This window comes from Haliotis rufescens, unplaced genomic scaffold (assembly GCF_023055435.1).
Source record: "Haliotis rufescens isolate VD_foot unplaced genomic scaffold, xgHalRufe1.0.p SCAF_15, whole genome shotgun sequence".
In the NCBI taxonomy this organism is placed as follows: Eukaryota; Metazoa; Mollusca; class Gastropoda; order Lepetellida; family Haliotidae; genus Haliotis; species Haliotis rufescens.
Genome location: NW_025963835.1, coordinates 84,006 through 99,719, shown reverse-complemented (window position 1 = coordinate 99,719; position 15,714 = coordinate 84,006). Strand labels below are relative to the sequence as shown.

At 44.2% G+C, this 15,714-nt stretch overlaps 1 protein-coding gene across 2 annotated transcripts in view; it reads left to right on the top strand.

The window, feature by feature from the left end:
• Positions 1–13,738, top strand: part of LOC124142097 (prolyl 4-hydroxylase subunit alpha-2-like) — a 31,735-nt gene extending 17,997 nt beyond the window's left edge. For both annotated transcript variants that reach the window (XM_046510376.2, XM_048396001.1), the window contains 5 exons: positions 2,054–2,107; positions 2,800–2,853; positions 4,070–4,138; positions 4,958–5,054; positions 12,701–13,738. In XM_046510376.2, coding sequence (XP_046366332.1) covers positions 2,054–2,107; positions 2,800–2,853; positions 4,070–4,138; positions 4,958–5,054; positions 12,701–12,822 — 396 coding nt within the window. In that variant the 3' untranslated portion in view covers positions 12,823–13,738. The remainder of the gene's footprint in view (positions 1–2,053; positions 2,108–2,799; positions 2,854–4,069; positions 4,139–4,957; positions 5,055–12,700) is intronic.
• The last annotated feature ends 1,976 nt before the right edge of the window (positions 13,739–15,714 follow it).

Here is a 15,714-nt window from a genome sequence, read left to right as displayed (position 1 = left end):
ACTCACTCACTCACTTCCACATCAAGGTGACATGCCTGATTTAACTGAAATACTGTTCAAAGCAGCGTTAAACCCAACTCACTCACTCACTTCCACATCACGGTGACACGCCGTGATATAACTGAAATACTGTTCAAAGCAGCGTTAAACCCAACTCACTCACTTCCACATCAAGGTCACACGCCGTGATATAATTGAAATACTGTCCAAAGCAGTGTTAAACCCAACTCACTCACTCACTTCCACATCAAGGTGACATGCCTGATTTAACTGATATACTGTTCAAAGCAGCGTTAAACCCAACTCACTCACTCACTTCCACATCACGGTGACATGCCCGATTTAACTGATATACTGTTCAAAGCAGCATTAAACCCAACTCACTCACTCACTTCCACATCAAGGTGACATGCCTGATTTAACTGAAATACTGTTCAAAGCAGCGTTAAACCCAACTCACTCACTTCCACATCAAGGTCACACGCCGTGATATAATTGAGATACTGTTCAAAGCAGTGTTAAACCCAACTCACTCACTTCCACATCAAGGTCACACGCCGTGATATAATTGAGATACTGTTCAAAGCAGTGTTAAACCCAACTCACTCACTTCCACATCAAGGTCACACGCCGTGATATAATTGAAATACTGTTCAAAGCAGTGTTAAACCCAACTCACTCACTTCCACATCAAGGTCACACGCCGTGATATAATTGAAATACTGTTCAAAGCAGTGTTAAACCCAACTCACTCACTTCCACATCAAGGTCACACGCCGTGATATAATTGAAATACTGTTCAAAGCAGTGTTAAACCAAACTCACTCACTTCCACATCAAGGTCACACGCCGTTATATAATTGAGATACTGTTCAAAGCAGTGTTAAACCCAACTCACTCACTTCCACATCAAGGTCACACGCCGTGATATAATTGAAATACTGTTCAAAGCAGCGTTAAACCCAACTCACTCACTTCCACATCAAGGTCACACGCCGTGATATAATTGAAATACTGTTCAAAGCAGTGTTAAACCCAACTCACTCACTTCCACATCAAGGTCACACGCCGTGATATAATTGAAATACTGTTCAAAGCAGTGTTAAACCCAACTCACTCACTTCCACATCAAGGTCACACGCCGTGATATAATTGAAATACTGTTCAAAGCAGTGTTAAACCCAACTCACTCACTTCCACATCAAGGTCACACGCCGTGATATAATTGAAATACTGTTCAAAGCAGTGTTAAACCCAACTCACTCACTTCCACATCAAGGTCACACGCCGTGATATAATTGAAATACTGTTCAAAGCAGCGTTAAACCCAACTCACTCACTTCCACATCAAGGTCACACGCCGTGATATAATTGAAATACTGTTCAAAGCAGTGTTAAACCCAACTCACTCACTTCCACATCAAGGTCACACGCCGTGATATAATTGAAATACTGTTCAAAGCAGTGTTAAACCCAACTCACTCACTTCCACATCAAGGTCACACGCCGTGATATAATTGAAATACTGTTCAAAGCAGTGTTAAACCCAACTCACTCACTTCCACATCAAGGTCACACGCCGTGATATAATTGAAATACTGTTCAAAGCAGTGTTAAACCCAACTCACTCACTTCCACATCAAGGTCACACGCCGTGATATAATTGAAATACTGTTCAAAGCAGCGTTAAACCCAACTCACTCACTTCCACATCAAGGTCACACGCCGTGATATAATTGAAATACTGTTCAAAGCAGCGTTAAACCCAACTCACTCACTTCCACATCAAGGTCACACGCCGTGATATAATTGAAATACTGTTCAAAGCAGTGTTAAACCCAACTCACTCACTTCCACATCAAGGTCACACGCCGTGATATAATTGAAATACTGTTCAAAGCAGTGTTAAACCCACGGACTTAATCCTCACTGTTTCGGAAGTAAATGTGTCGGCCGTAACAAACCGTAAAGGTCACGGAAACCCCCGAATAATGACGAGGGCACACTGAGCTCGACAGATTCTCTTTTGCCTATGTTGTGTTCTCTCTTCCAGGTTCTCAACTTTGGCCCGTGTGGAATGGGGAAGCCGCACAACCACACCTCCATGGTAGGTGATCACACGTGGTGCATAAAACACTGGGAGCAATAACTGTAGTGTCTGAAATAGGGCTGGGAGGGTAACTCGGGTACTCGGGTCGGGTGGGTACTGAGAAGGACCCGGGTACCCACAGGACTACCCGGACCCGTTGTTAGTCACGTGATATATTGTTTAATGATAAAAAATATCCAGAACTCTATGGTTACACTACAAGTCACTGATGTTCGCATATCTTTCTGACTAAGCACCATTGCTTCTGACCTTTATAAGTTTGAATAAAAATAACACTTCAGTCAACTTCAGTGTATGCATGATCAGATCGTTTTAAACATATATTTAAATACATTTTACCAGGGCTACGCTCAAACTATTTCCAATCGGACACTTTGTACCAAACTCTTGAGACCTCTAGCGGGTACCCGAGTAGGATCGTTAATAGCGGGGTGGGTACCCGGGTAGTAAATGTGGACTCGTCCCAGCCCTAGTCTGAAAACAGACCAGTTGAGTTTAATCATCTCCTGCTTTGCTTGTCGTGAACGTCTCCGTGGCCCCGTGGTAGAGCGTCTGTCCGGAGAGCGGAAGGTCGGTGGTTCGATCCCCGGCCGTGTCATACCGAAGCACATCTTGCTAGTATTTCTCCGAGAGGAATAGGTGATATATTTTCCATTTTACTCAAATATTTGATTCTTTTTCCTTTACAGTATGACCATAGAATGCTCCGATCTGGAAATAAAATTGGATTCGTTACATTTTACGTGAGTATCTTTCTTAATTGACACCATTTATGCCTCTATCATCTTCATGCTGTTGCTGACCGCCTCCGTGGTCTAGTGGTAGAGCGTCCGCCCGGGGAGCGGAAGGTCCGGGGTTCGATCCCCGGCCGCGTCATACCAAAATATGTTAAAAGATGGTACTTGTTGTTACCCTGTCTGACGCTCGGCATTAAAGGGCTAAAACAAGGACTGGTCGGCTCGGAGTCAGTATACTGTGTCTGAGTGGGGTATTGTTAAACTGCGGCATGGTATCTCAGTGGGCTAGCACTATAAATCGGTATCAGTCCGGACTAGTACAAGCAGCCACACAAACACACATAGGTACATGAACGTCGCTATATAAGTGCAATAATCTTGGACGCGACGTTAAACCCCAGTTGCTGGAATATTTGTTAAAGCGGCATAAAACACCACTCGCTCACCCACCGACCCATCCACTCACAGTCCCCTTATCTGGACAACTCACAGAAACTCCCCCTCATCCCTCAGAGAAGGTAAAGATGGAGATTTTATGACGCTTTTATGATGACGGGGCATAAGACGTTTTCTTATTTTCTATTTGCCAATTTGTCCTTTCTTTCTTTGTTTTACGCTGCACTCAGCAATATTCCAGCTATATGACGACGGTCTGTAACTAATTCAGTCTAGACCAGACAATCCAGTGACTGACATCATAAACATCGATCCACGCAATTGGGATCGATGACAGGCATCAACCAAGTCAGTGAGCCTGACCACCCAATCCCGTTAGTCGCCTCTTACCACAAGCATGGGATCCGGGGTAGAATAGGTCTTCAGCAACCCATGCTTGCCGGAAAATGCGACTATGCTTGTGGTAAGAGGCGACTAACGCGATTGGGTGGTCAGGCTCGCTGACTTGGTTGATCCTTGTCATCGTATACAAATTGAGTGGATCGATGCTCATGATATCAATCACTGGATTGTCTGGTCAGGACCCGAATATTTACAGACCGCCGTCATATAGCTGAAATATTGCTGAGTGCGACGTTAAGAAACAAACAAACAAACAAAACATAACCACAAGCATGGGTTGTTGAAGACCTTTTTTCCTCCTGATCTGCAGGGGTTTATTTGTCAAATTGACTTGACGTAGTCTATATGTTATAGTGTTAACGTCAACAAATTGTAACCCTTGTAACTGTGTGATGTAGTTGTAATGTTGTGTGCGTGGTTGTAGCTGACGGATGTGGAGAGCGGTGGAGCCACGGTCTTCCTGGACATCGGACTCAGATACCAGCCCAAGAAGGTAAATACTAGTATACCATTACGTCATCTTGATTTTCAAATCTCGTGAACAGAATGCGAACACGCGAACATGGCCTCATCTGCATACCTGTCATCCTGGTACTCCTGCTTGTATTGATAGCTTCTAGACTCACGAGTCTATTCATAGTCCATGCAATCAACACCGCGTAACGAACTAGACATTCGGTTCGTAAACAACATGGATTCCAACGTGCAGATTTCGGTCGACTGCAGGATTTGCAAAACTTATGTTCCGTCAATTGGGCGTTTACAGATATTTTCCAAATCTTTCATGTTTTTTATCAAGGTGCTCAAGTGATAAGACCCATTTTATTACGAAATAGATTTTGACTGGGCGCCGCAGAAGCATGTGATATGTGAGGTGGAATCTGATTGGTCAACAGGAGGGACATAGAAGGGACATAACTCGTAAAAGCAACTGGTGGCGCTACGATCGAACCACGAAATTCCAGTGTAGTTCGGCAAGGGTTGAAACTGGTCTTTTATAGTCAGATAACTCACTTGCCTTGGGATGATACAGTTCGCTGCACAGAGTTGCCTCGCTTTGACGTGCCAGAATCTTATGACCGTGGGTTCGAATTCTAGAATCACCGTGATTACGACTTAGGTTTGTCATCATGGGCGCTGGTTGGTTTCAGCAAAGTGGTAAACGTCTCAGTGTTGAATCAGTTTAGGCTTTCCTTCAATGCCAAGCTGACACGCCGTGATAGAACTGAAATACTGTTTAAAGCGGCGTTAAACACAACCCATCCGCCCACCGACTCACTCAATCACTCACTCACTCGTTGATTCACCCCAGGGGTCGGCGTTATTGTGGTTCGCCGTCAAGCCCAACGGAGAGGACGACGTGAAGATGAACAAAGCTGAATGTCCCATGGCTGTCGGCGACAAGTGGAGTAAGTACATAAGTAAGGTGGCCCAGAGGGGACATCGCTTTATCGACTTCAATTATAACCGCCGGATGGCCATAACACGTGACAAGAACGGATAGCATATCGCTCAACAATATCGCGGCCGTAATTGAAGACCGTAAAGCGACGTTCCCCCATGGCCACCATACATTATTAGACTTGGTAATAAACAAATATTTTTCATGACGTATTTCAAAACTGACCGTTGAGCGACGATTTAACTTTTGATAGGTAAACAATCTTTTGTAAACGTCATTTTAATTAACCACGTGACCTCTTTTGACCACGCCCCCTTTGGCTCGCGTCTTCAAAAAATCTCCGAAATTTTAGTTTCTTAAAAACGTAATAAAAGAATAAAATTAGCAACAAATATAGCGGCGGGTGGGTGACGAGAAACAAAAAAATGATTTTTTGTTTGTTTGTTGTTTAATCCCGCACTCCAACTATATGCCGGCGGTGATATTGATTTTGTCAAGCCTTCCATAAAACAAGTTTATGTACAAAGTCCATGAACGCATTTAAAACGACAAATGCTTTAAGCGATAAAGAAGTTGAATGCTTTGAAGCTCGAGACAATCATGGAATGCCAGTCAATCTGAAAGGCAACTGAAAAATGTTACCTTGTTTCTGTCCGCTGTTTCAAGCTGTAGAAGAACATTATGACCAAGTCACCTCAATCTGTTCATGTTTCGGACAGATTGTCGACCTTATTTAAAGTTCTCATTGATTACTAGACAATTACAAACAGACACGTGAATTTTAGGTTTTGTTGTTTTATGTGCATTATTTATGTTGAAAAAACATATGCAACCTTCGATTATTGTCTATACCAGATGGCTGTTTTAGCACCATCGTACGACCTTTGCAAACACATTGCCATCTGAAACTCTATTAACTCTAGAATTCTATTCTATTGAAACTTGTGTCTGTATTTATTGATGGCGTTCTTCTTTGTTTCCTCAAACCTTCTGCTGTGCGGGAATATTGAAATTAGTTTCTTATAGTCAATAGCCTCAAATTATTACTACTTGTCGAGTTTAAATTGGGTTCCTTCATCAATTGTTTTAAGCACTCACTCAGACAAACGCCGAAGCTAGCATTTGGTCTCTGAAATGCTTTTTGCAGAAAAAAACCCAGTTAAATTTTCTTAATAAAGTACAATAAAAATCAAGAGACTTCATTTTCCAAAACTGCAGTAATCTAGACTTTATAGACTTGCTTGGGGTGTAATGGGTGTATTTGTTTCAGGGTCTGTATGACAGGCTAACAAACTCCAGTATCTCAGCTACTGTTCCCACATACTCGTCTAAACTTCACTTGCAATTTCAGTCAAAAGCTCACTCTCTTATTTTTATTCAAACCTTCAATCGCCAGTCAATGCGCACGGTTGACCCAGTCTTCTGAAGCGCCACAATTCGCTGTGTAGGGTTGTGTCCCTTGGGCACCACAGAAACCTATGATCGTGGGTTCGAATCCCAGTTCGCCCTGATTACCTTTCTAGAGTTTTTAGCACCCATGCTCGTGGGTTTCACAAAAGTGATAATGGTCTAAGACCTGCATCAACTTGGCCTATGACAACTGGTGTGTAACCTTTGTGCATGCTGTGTGTGTTCCTGAGTGTAACCGTGACTACTGGTGTGTAACCTTTGTGTGTGTTGTGTGTTCCTGAGTGTAACCCATGACTACTGGTGTGTAACCATTAGGCGTGTTGTGTGTTACTGAGTATAACCCATGACTACTGGTGTGTAACCTTAGTGCGTGTTGTGTGTTCCTGGGTGTAACCCATGACTACTGTGTGTAACCTTGGTGCGTGTTGTGTGTTCCTGAGTGAAACCCATGACTACTGGTGTGTAAACTTGGTGCGTGTTGTGTGTTCCTAAGTGTAACTTATGCCTACTGGTGTGTAACCTTTGTGCGTGTTGTGTGTTACTGAGTGTAACCCATGACTACTGGTGTGTAACCGTTGTGCGTATTGTGTGTTACTGAGTGTAACCCATGACTACTGGTGTGAAACCGTTGTACGTGTTGTGTGTTCCTTAGTGTAACCAATGCCTACTCGTGTGTAACCTTTGTGCGTGTTGTGTGTTTCTGGGTGTTACCAATGACTACTGGTGTGTAACCTTGGTGCGTGTTGTCTGTTCCTGAGTGTAACCCATGACTACTGGTGTGTAACCTTTGTGCGTGTTGTGTATTCCTGAGTGTAGCCAATGCCTACTGGTGTGTAACCTTGGTGCGTGTTGTGTATTCCTGAGTGTAACCCATGACTACTGGTGTTTAACCTTGGTGCGTGTTGTGTGTTACTGAGTGTAACTTATGCCTACTCGTGTGTAACCTTTGTGTGTGTTGTGTGTTCCATATTGTAACCAATGCCTACTGGTGTGTAACCTTTGTGTGTGTTGTGTGTTCCTGAGTGTAACCCATGACTACTGGTGTGTAACCTTGGTGCGTGTTGTGTATTCCTGAGTGTAACCCATGACTACTGTGTGTAACCTTTGTGTGTGTTGTGTGTTCCATATTGTAACCAATGCCTACTGGTGTATAACCTTTGTGTGTGTTGTGTGTTCCTGAGTGTAACCCATGACTACTGGTGTGTAACCTTGGTGCGTGTTGTGTGTTCCTGAGTGTAACCCATGACTACTGTGTGTAACCTTTGTGTGTGTTGTGTGTTCCATATTGTAACCCATGACTACTGGTGTGAAACCGTTGTACGTGTTGTGTGTTCCTTAGTGTAACCAATGCCTACTCGTGTGTAACCTTTGTGCGTGTTGTGTGTTCCTGGGTGTTACCAATGACTACTGGTGTGTAACCTTGGTGCGTGTTGTCTGTTCCTGAGTGTAACCCATGACTACTGGTGTGTAACCTTTGTGCGTGTTGTGTATTCCTGAGTGTAGCCAATGCCTACTGGTGTGTAACCTTGGTGCGTGTTGTGTATTCCTGAGTGTAACCCATGACTACTGGTGTTTAACCTTGGTGCATGTTGTGTGTTACTGAGTGTAACTTATGCCTACTCGTGTGTAACCTTTGTGTGTGTTGTGTGTTCCATATTGTAACCAATGCCTACTGGTGTGTAACCTTTGTGTGTGTTGTGTGTTCCTGAGTGTAACCCATGACTACTGGTGTGTAACCTTGGTGCGTGTTGTGTATTCCTGAGTGTAACCCATGACTACTGTGTGTAACCTTTGTGTGTGTTGTGTGTTCCATATTGTAACCAATGCCTACTGGTGTATAACCTTTGTGTGTGTTGTGTGTTCCTGAGTGTAACCCATGACTACTGATGTGTAACCTTGGTGCGTGTTGTCTGTTCCTGAGTGTAACCCATGACTACTGTGTGTAACCTTTGTGTGTGTTGTGTGTTCCATATTGTAACCAATGCCTACTGGTGTGTAACCTTTGTGTGTGTTGTGTGTTCCTGAGTGTAACCCATGACTACTGGTGTGTAACCTTGGTGCGTGTTGTGTGTTACTGAGTGTAACCCATGACTACTGGTGTGTAACCTTGGTGCGTGTTGTGTGTTACTGAGTGTAACTTATGCCCACTGGTGTGTAACCTTTGTGTGTGTTGTGTGTTCCTGGGTATTACCAATGACTACTGGTGTGTAACTTTGGTGCGTGTTGTCTGTTCCTGAGTGTAGCCAATGCCTACTGGTGTGTAACCTTGGTGCGTGTTGTGTATTCCTGAGTGTAACCCATGACTACTGGTGTTTAACCTTGGTGCGTGTTGTTTGTTACTGAGTGTAACTTATGCCTACTGGTGTGTAACCTTGGTGCGTGTTGTGTGTTCCTGAGTGTAACCCGTGACTACTGGTGTGTAACCTTGGTGCGTGTTGTGTATTCCTGAGTGTAACCCATGACTACTGGTGTTTAACCTTGGTGCGTGTTGTGTGTTACTGAGTGTAACTTATGCCTACTGGTGTGTAACCTTTGTGCGTGTTGTGTGTTACTGAGTGTAACTTATGCCTACTGGTGTTTAACCTTTGTGCGTGTTGTGTGTTCCTGAGTGTAACTTATGCCTACTGGTGTGTAACCTTGGTGCGTGTTGTGTGTTACTGAGTGTAACTTATGCCTACTGGTGTGTAACCTTTGTGTGTGTTGTGTGTTCCTGGGTGTTACCAATGACTACTGGTGTGTAACCTTGGTGCGTGTTGTGTATTCCTGAGTGTAACCCATGACTACTGTGTGTAACCTTTGTGTGTGTTGTGTGCTCCATATTGTAACCAATGCCTACTGGTGTGTAACCTTTGTGTGTGTTGTGTGTTCCTGAGTGTAACCCATGACTACTGGTGTGTAACCTTGGTGCGTGTTGTGTGTTACTGAGTGTAACCCAGGACTACTGGTGTGTAACCTTGGTGCGTGTTGTGTGTTACTGAGTGTAACTTATGCCTACTGGTGTGTAACCTTTGTGCGTGTTGTGTATTCCTGAGTGTAACCCATGACTACTGGTGTTTAACCTTTGTGCGTGTTGTGTGTTACTGAGTGTAACTTATGCCTACTGGTGTGTAACCTTGGTGCGTGTTGTGTGTTACTGAGTGTAACTTATGCCTACTGGTGTGTAACCTTGGTGCGTGTTGTGTATTCCTGAGTGTAACTTATGCCTACTGGTGTGTAACCTTTGTGCGTGTTGTGTGTTACTGAGTGTAACTTATGCCTACTGGTGTGTAACCTTTGTGTGTGTTGTGTGTTCCTGGGTGTTACCAATGACTACTGGTGTGTAACCTTGGTGCGTGTTGTGTATTCCTGAGTGAAACCCATGACTACTGGTGTGTAACCTTGGTGCGTGTTGTGTGTTACTGAGTGTAACCCATGACTACTGTGTGTAACCTTTGTGTGTGTTGTGTGTTCCATATTGTAACCAATGCCTACTGGTGTGTAACCTTTGTGTGTGTTGTGTGTTCCTGAGTGTAACCCATGACTACTGGTGTGTAACCTTGGTGCGTGTTGTGTATTCCTGAGTGTAACCCATGACTACTGGTGTTTAACCTTGGTGCGTGTTGTGTGTTCCTGAGTGTAACCCATGACTACTGGTGTTTAACCTTGGTGCGTGTTGTGTGTTACTGAGTGTAACTTATGCCTACTGGTGTGTAACCTTTGTGCGTGTTGTGTGTTCCTGAGTGTTACCAATGACTACTGGTGTGTAACCTTGGTGCGTGTTGTGTATTCCTGAGTGTAACCCATGACTACTGGTGTGTAACCTTGGTGCGTGTTGTGTGTTACTGAGTGTAACCCATTACTACTGTGTGTAACCTTTGTGTGTGTTGTGTGTTCCATATTGTAACCAATGCCTACTGGTGTGTAACCTTTGTGTGTTGTGTGTTCCTGAGTGTAACCCATGACTACTGGTGTGTAACCTTGGTGCGTGTTGTGTATTCCTGAGTGTAACCCATGACTACTGGTGTGTAACCTTTGTGTGTGTTGTGTGTTCCTGAGTGTAACCCATGACTACTGGTGTGTAACCTTGGTGCGTGTTGTGTGTTCCTGAGTGTTACCCAGGACTACTGGTGTGTAACCTTGGTGCGTGTTGTGTGTTCCTAAGTGTAACCCATGACTACTGTGTGTAACCTTTGTGTGTGTTGTGTGTTCCTAAGTGTAACCAATGCCTACTGGTGTTTAACCTTGGTGTGTGTTGTGTGTTCCTAAGTGTAACCCATGACAACTGGTGTTTAACCTTGGTGCGTGTTGTGTGTTACTGAGTGTAACCCATGACTACTGTGTGTAACCTTGGTGCGTGTTGTGTGTTACTGAGTGTAACTTATGCCTACTGGTGTGTAACCTTGGTGCGTGTTGTGTATTCCTGAGTGTAACTTATGCCTACTGGTGTGTAACCTTTGTGCGTGTTGTGTGTTACTGAGTGTAACTTATGCCTACTGGTGTGTAACCTTTGTGTGTGTTGTGTGTTCCTGGGTGTTACCAATGACTACTGGTGTGTAACCTTGGTGCGTGTTGTGTATTCCTGAGTGTAACCCATGACTACTGGTGTGTAACCTTGGTGCGTGTTGTGTGTTACTGAGTGTAACCCATGACTACTGTGTGTAACCTTTGTGTGTGTTGTGTGTTCCATATTGTAACCAATGCCTACTGGTGTGTAACCTTTGTGTGTGTTGTGTGTTCCTGAGTGTAACCCATGACTACTGGTGTGTAACCTTGGTGCGTGTTGTGTATTCCTGAGTGTAACCCATGACTACTGGTGTTTAACCTTGGTGCGTGTTGTGTGTTCCTGAGTGTAACCCATGACTACTGGTGTTTAACCTTGGTGCGTGTTGTGTGTTACTGAGTGTAACTTATGCCTACTGGTGTGTAACCTTTGTGCGTGTTGTGTGTTCCTGGGTGTTACCAATGACTACTGGTGTGTAACCTTGGTGCGTGTTGTGTATTCCTGAGTGTAACCCATGACTACTGGTGTGTAACCTTGGTGCGTGTTGTGTGTTACTGAGTGTAACCCATTACTACTGTGTGTAACCTTTGTGTGTGTTGTGTGTTCCATATTGTAACCAATGCCTACTGGTGTGTAACCTTTGTGTGTTGTGTGTTCCTGAGTGTAACCCATGACTACTGGTGTGTAACCTTGGTGCGTGTTGTGTATTCCTGAGTGTAACCCATGACTACTGGTGTGTAACCTTTGTGTGTGTTGTGTGTTCCTAAGTGTAACCCATGACTACTGGTGTGTAACCTTGGTGCGTGTTGTGTGTTCCTGAGTGTTACCCAGGACTACTGGTGTGTAACCTTGGTGCGTGTTGTGTGTTCCTAAGTGTAACCCATGACTACTGTGTGTAACCTTTGTGTGTGTTGTGTGTTCCTAAGTGTAACCAATGCCTACTGGTGTTTAACCTTGGTGTGAGTTGTGTGTTCCTAAGTGTAACCCATGACAACTGGTGTTTAACCTTGGTGCGTGTTGTGTGTTACTGAGTGTAACCCATGACTACTGGTGTGTAATCTTGTTGCGTGTTGTGTGTTCCTGAGTGTAACCCATGACTACTGGTGTGTAACATTGGTGCGTGTTGTGTGTTCCTGAGTGTAACCCATGACTACTGATGAGTAACCTTGGTGCGTGTTGTGTGTTCCTGGGTGTTACCCATGACTACTGGTGTGTAACCTTGATGCGTGTTGTGTGTTACTGACTGTAACCAATGCCTACTGGTGTGTAACCTTAGTGCGTGTTGTGTGTTCCTGGGTGTAACCCATGACAACTGGTGTGTCACCTTTGTGTGCATGTTGTGTGCCTGAGTGTAACCATGACTACTGTTGTGTAACGTTGGTGCGTGTTGTGTGTGACTGAGTGTAACCCATGACTACGTGTGTTTAACCTTGGATCGTGTTATGTGCGACTGAGTGTAACCATGACTACTGTTGTGTAACGTTGGTGCGTGTTGTGTGCGACTGAGTGTAACCATGACTACGTGTGTTTAACCTTGGATCGTGTTGTGTGCGACTGAGTGTAACCATGACTACGTGTGTTTAACCGTGGATCGTGTTGTGTGCGACTGAGTGTAACCATGACTACTGTTCTGTAACGTTGGTGCGTGTTGTGTGCGACTGAGTGTAACCATGACTACGTGTGTTTAACCTTGGATCGTGTTGTGTGCGACTGAGTGTAACCATGATTACGTGTGTTTAACCGTGGATCGTGTTGTGTTTCAGTCGTAGAGAAGGACATCCACAACCATGAGAATCAGGCCCCCCGTCCCTGCTCCACGAAGCTCAGGGGCAACCAGATCGGCTTGGACAGAGCTGTCCACCGGTTCAGACACTGCCGGCTTTAGGTTCAGATATTGCTGGGTCTAGGGTTATACATTGTTGGCTGTTGTTCAGGCACTGCTGACTCTAGGCACTGCTGGGTCTAGGTTAAAACGCTGCTGGCTTTTGATTCAGATATTGCTAGGTCTAGGTTCAGATATTGCTGACTCTAGGTTCAGACACTGCTGGCTCTAGGTTCAGATATTGCTGGGTCTAGGTTCAGACAGGACTGTCTCTAGGTTCAGACACTGCTGGATGTAGGTTCAGATATTGTTAGATGTAGGTTCAGATATTACTGGGTCTAGGTTCAGACACTGCTGGACGTAGGTTCAGACACTGCTGGATGTAGGCTCAGACAGGACTGTCTCTAGGTTCAGACCCTGCTGGATGTAGGTTCAGACACTGCTGGCTCAAATAATTTAGACATTGTTCTCTGCATTTATATTGAACTAAGACAGATAAATTTTGCTGGTTCTTAGATAATCTTTACGCCATTCATGAATCTGTATGTAGGTTGTCTTTCAAGTGTGATTGGACTCCGACCAACTAGGTCAAGTCAATCGATCAAGTTTGACTCATGTAATTGATAACATACTGCTAACTCAAGTTAATAATGCATTTCAACAGCAGTAATGATTGCACCAAAAACACAGAGAAACTTGCGCATTCACACATCGCACTAATTACAACGAAACCTAGTTTGGACGATGGATGAGAGTCCCCCTTTAAAGGCGGGTATTTCCCTGTCAGTTCACTATATCATCACTCTTTGTAGCAAACGTACTTAACAATGCACTTTGCGTCATTACTTGGCGTGGGTGACCGACTCCCGTGTGTTGTATATGCATACATGTATCAGCGAGCCCTACTTAATCATGAAGCCATTTGCTAATCATACACAAAACGTGTTATCATCTCTGTGATTTATAATAAAATGATGTAATGGAACTATGTTTGTTATGTTTAATGATAAATACAATGAGAGAGAGAGAGATAGAGAGAGAGAGAGAGAGAGAGAGAGAGAGAGAGAGAGAGACTAGCAGTGGAGACCAGCAGACATGCACACTCACACACAAGCAGATTGACAGACACACTTGCAGAACAGACAGATTGTTTATTGAAAGGCAGACGGACAATCATGGAGACTACAGCAGACAGACAGACACGCATGCGATAGCTGATTGACAGGCAGAGACACAAAGGAGAGGTGTTTTGTTTGCTTGTTGTTTAACGCCGCATTCGGCAATACTCAAGCTATATGACGGCGGTCTGTAAATAATCGAGTCTGGACCTCACAATCTAGTGAATCTTGGGAATCGATGCCATGCAAAAACCAAGTCAGCGAGCCTGACCACCCGATCCCGTTAGTCGCCTCTAACGACACACACACAGATATAAAATCCCAACGCTAGATGGAAAGAGATAGAAAGAAACGGACGGACGGACGGGGGGAGTGAGAGAGAGAGAGAGAACTCGCCAAGATCTGGTGCCAAATGAATGGAAAGGTGAAGGCAAGCCACTTACTTCAAACCCTCTATTCCAAAACACATGCACACAGATATTAAACGATAAACGATTGGCCCCTTACAGTGCAGTGATGTGCAATAGACCCGGACTATAAAGAGTATCGGCTCTGTTGTTGGTCCATTAATGAGAGAAACCCCGGAGGCACAGGAATTGAGACAGAAAGCAATCAAGTTGAATGAAACTGATCACCGATATGTTACAGGAGTAGTGAAGTGAAGTTACATGTAACATGACAATGCTATAGATTTGTAATCACTGATTACATAACCTGATCTGAGATGAGAAGTTAAATACCACATAGTCCAAATTTGTGTTGTTTTGTATAAACGAAATCATGGAATAATAACTAAACTGAACAAACAATGTCAGGGACCATGATCACCTTGGGGGATATTTTATGAAATTTTGTGCTTCGTCTTACGTGAGAGTAGAGAGGAGTTGTGCGGATTAACAGGTTCCGAAGTAAAGAGGTTTTACTGTTGTGGGTAAGTTTACTTTGGAATGAAATGCTCTGTTTCAAGTTCTATAATACTGAACGCGATGTTAAACCCCATTTCACCTCACCTCACCTCACCTCACCTCACCTCACCTCACCTCATCTCATCAACTGTGAATGCATATGGCATCATTGCAGTGTTGTCGCTATTTTAAGCCAACGAATCAAGCCACGGCATGGTTCAAGCATAAGGGAAACCAGCGAGTGCTTAGACCAATGGGTGTACAGCTAAAGTCGGCACCAGGGAGTATATATGAGACCACTATAGTATCCCTGGTTTTACCAATCGTCAATACGTCATTGGTGGGTGACACCACGTCGCGGCATCACCCGTGAGGACCGCCTCCGTGGTCTAGTGGGTAGGGCGTCTTCCGGGAGAGCCAAACGTCGGTTGTTCGATCCTCAGGCCGCGCCATACCAAAAGGCGTTAAACGATGGTATTTGTTGTTACCCCGCCTGGCGTTCGACATGAAGGGGCTAAAACAAGAACTGGTCGGCTCGGAGTAAGTATATTGTGTCTAAGTGAGGTATTCATGTTAAACTGTGGCATTGCATCTCATTGGGCTAGCTTAAGAGATGAACAAGTCAGCTACTCTTGCTATGAAAGTGCCATGCTGTTGTGGCTTTAAGTGTTTAAGAGGTGGCCTTCTTACTTAGCAAGTTCGTCTGATCCGTTCCTCTTTGGGAGTGTGAGTAGGGTACACATATCTAGTTTTGGTATTGATACAATTTCTGTTTCTTTCGTATTGATCAGATTTCTATCTTCTTATTGATTTCATTTCATTTTTGGTGTTTAGAAAGTGATGGAATTTCTTTGGCTGCTCTGTTTCAAGTTCTATAATACTGAACGCGATGTTAAACCCCATTTCACCTCACCTCACCTCACCTCACCTCA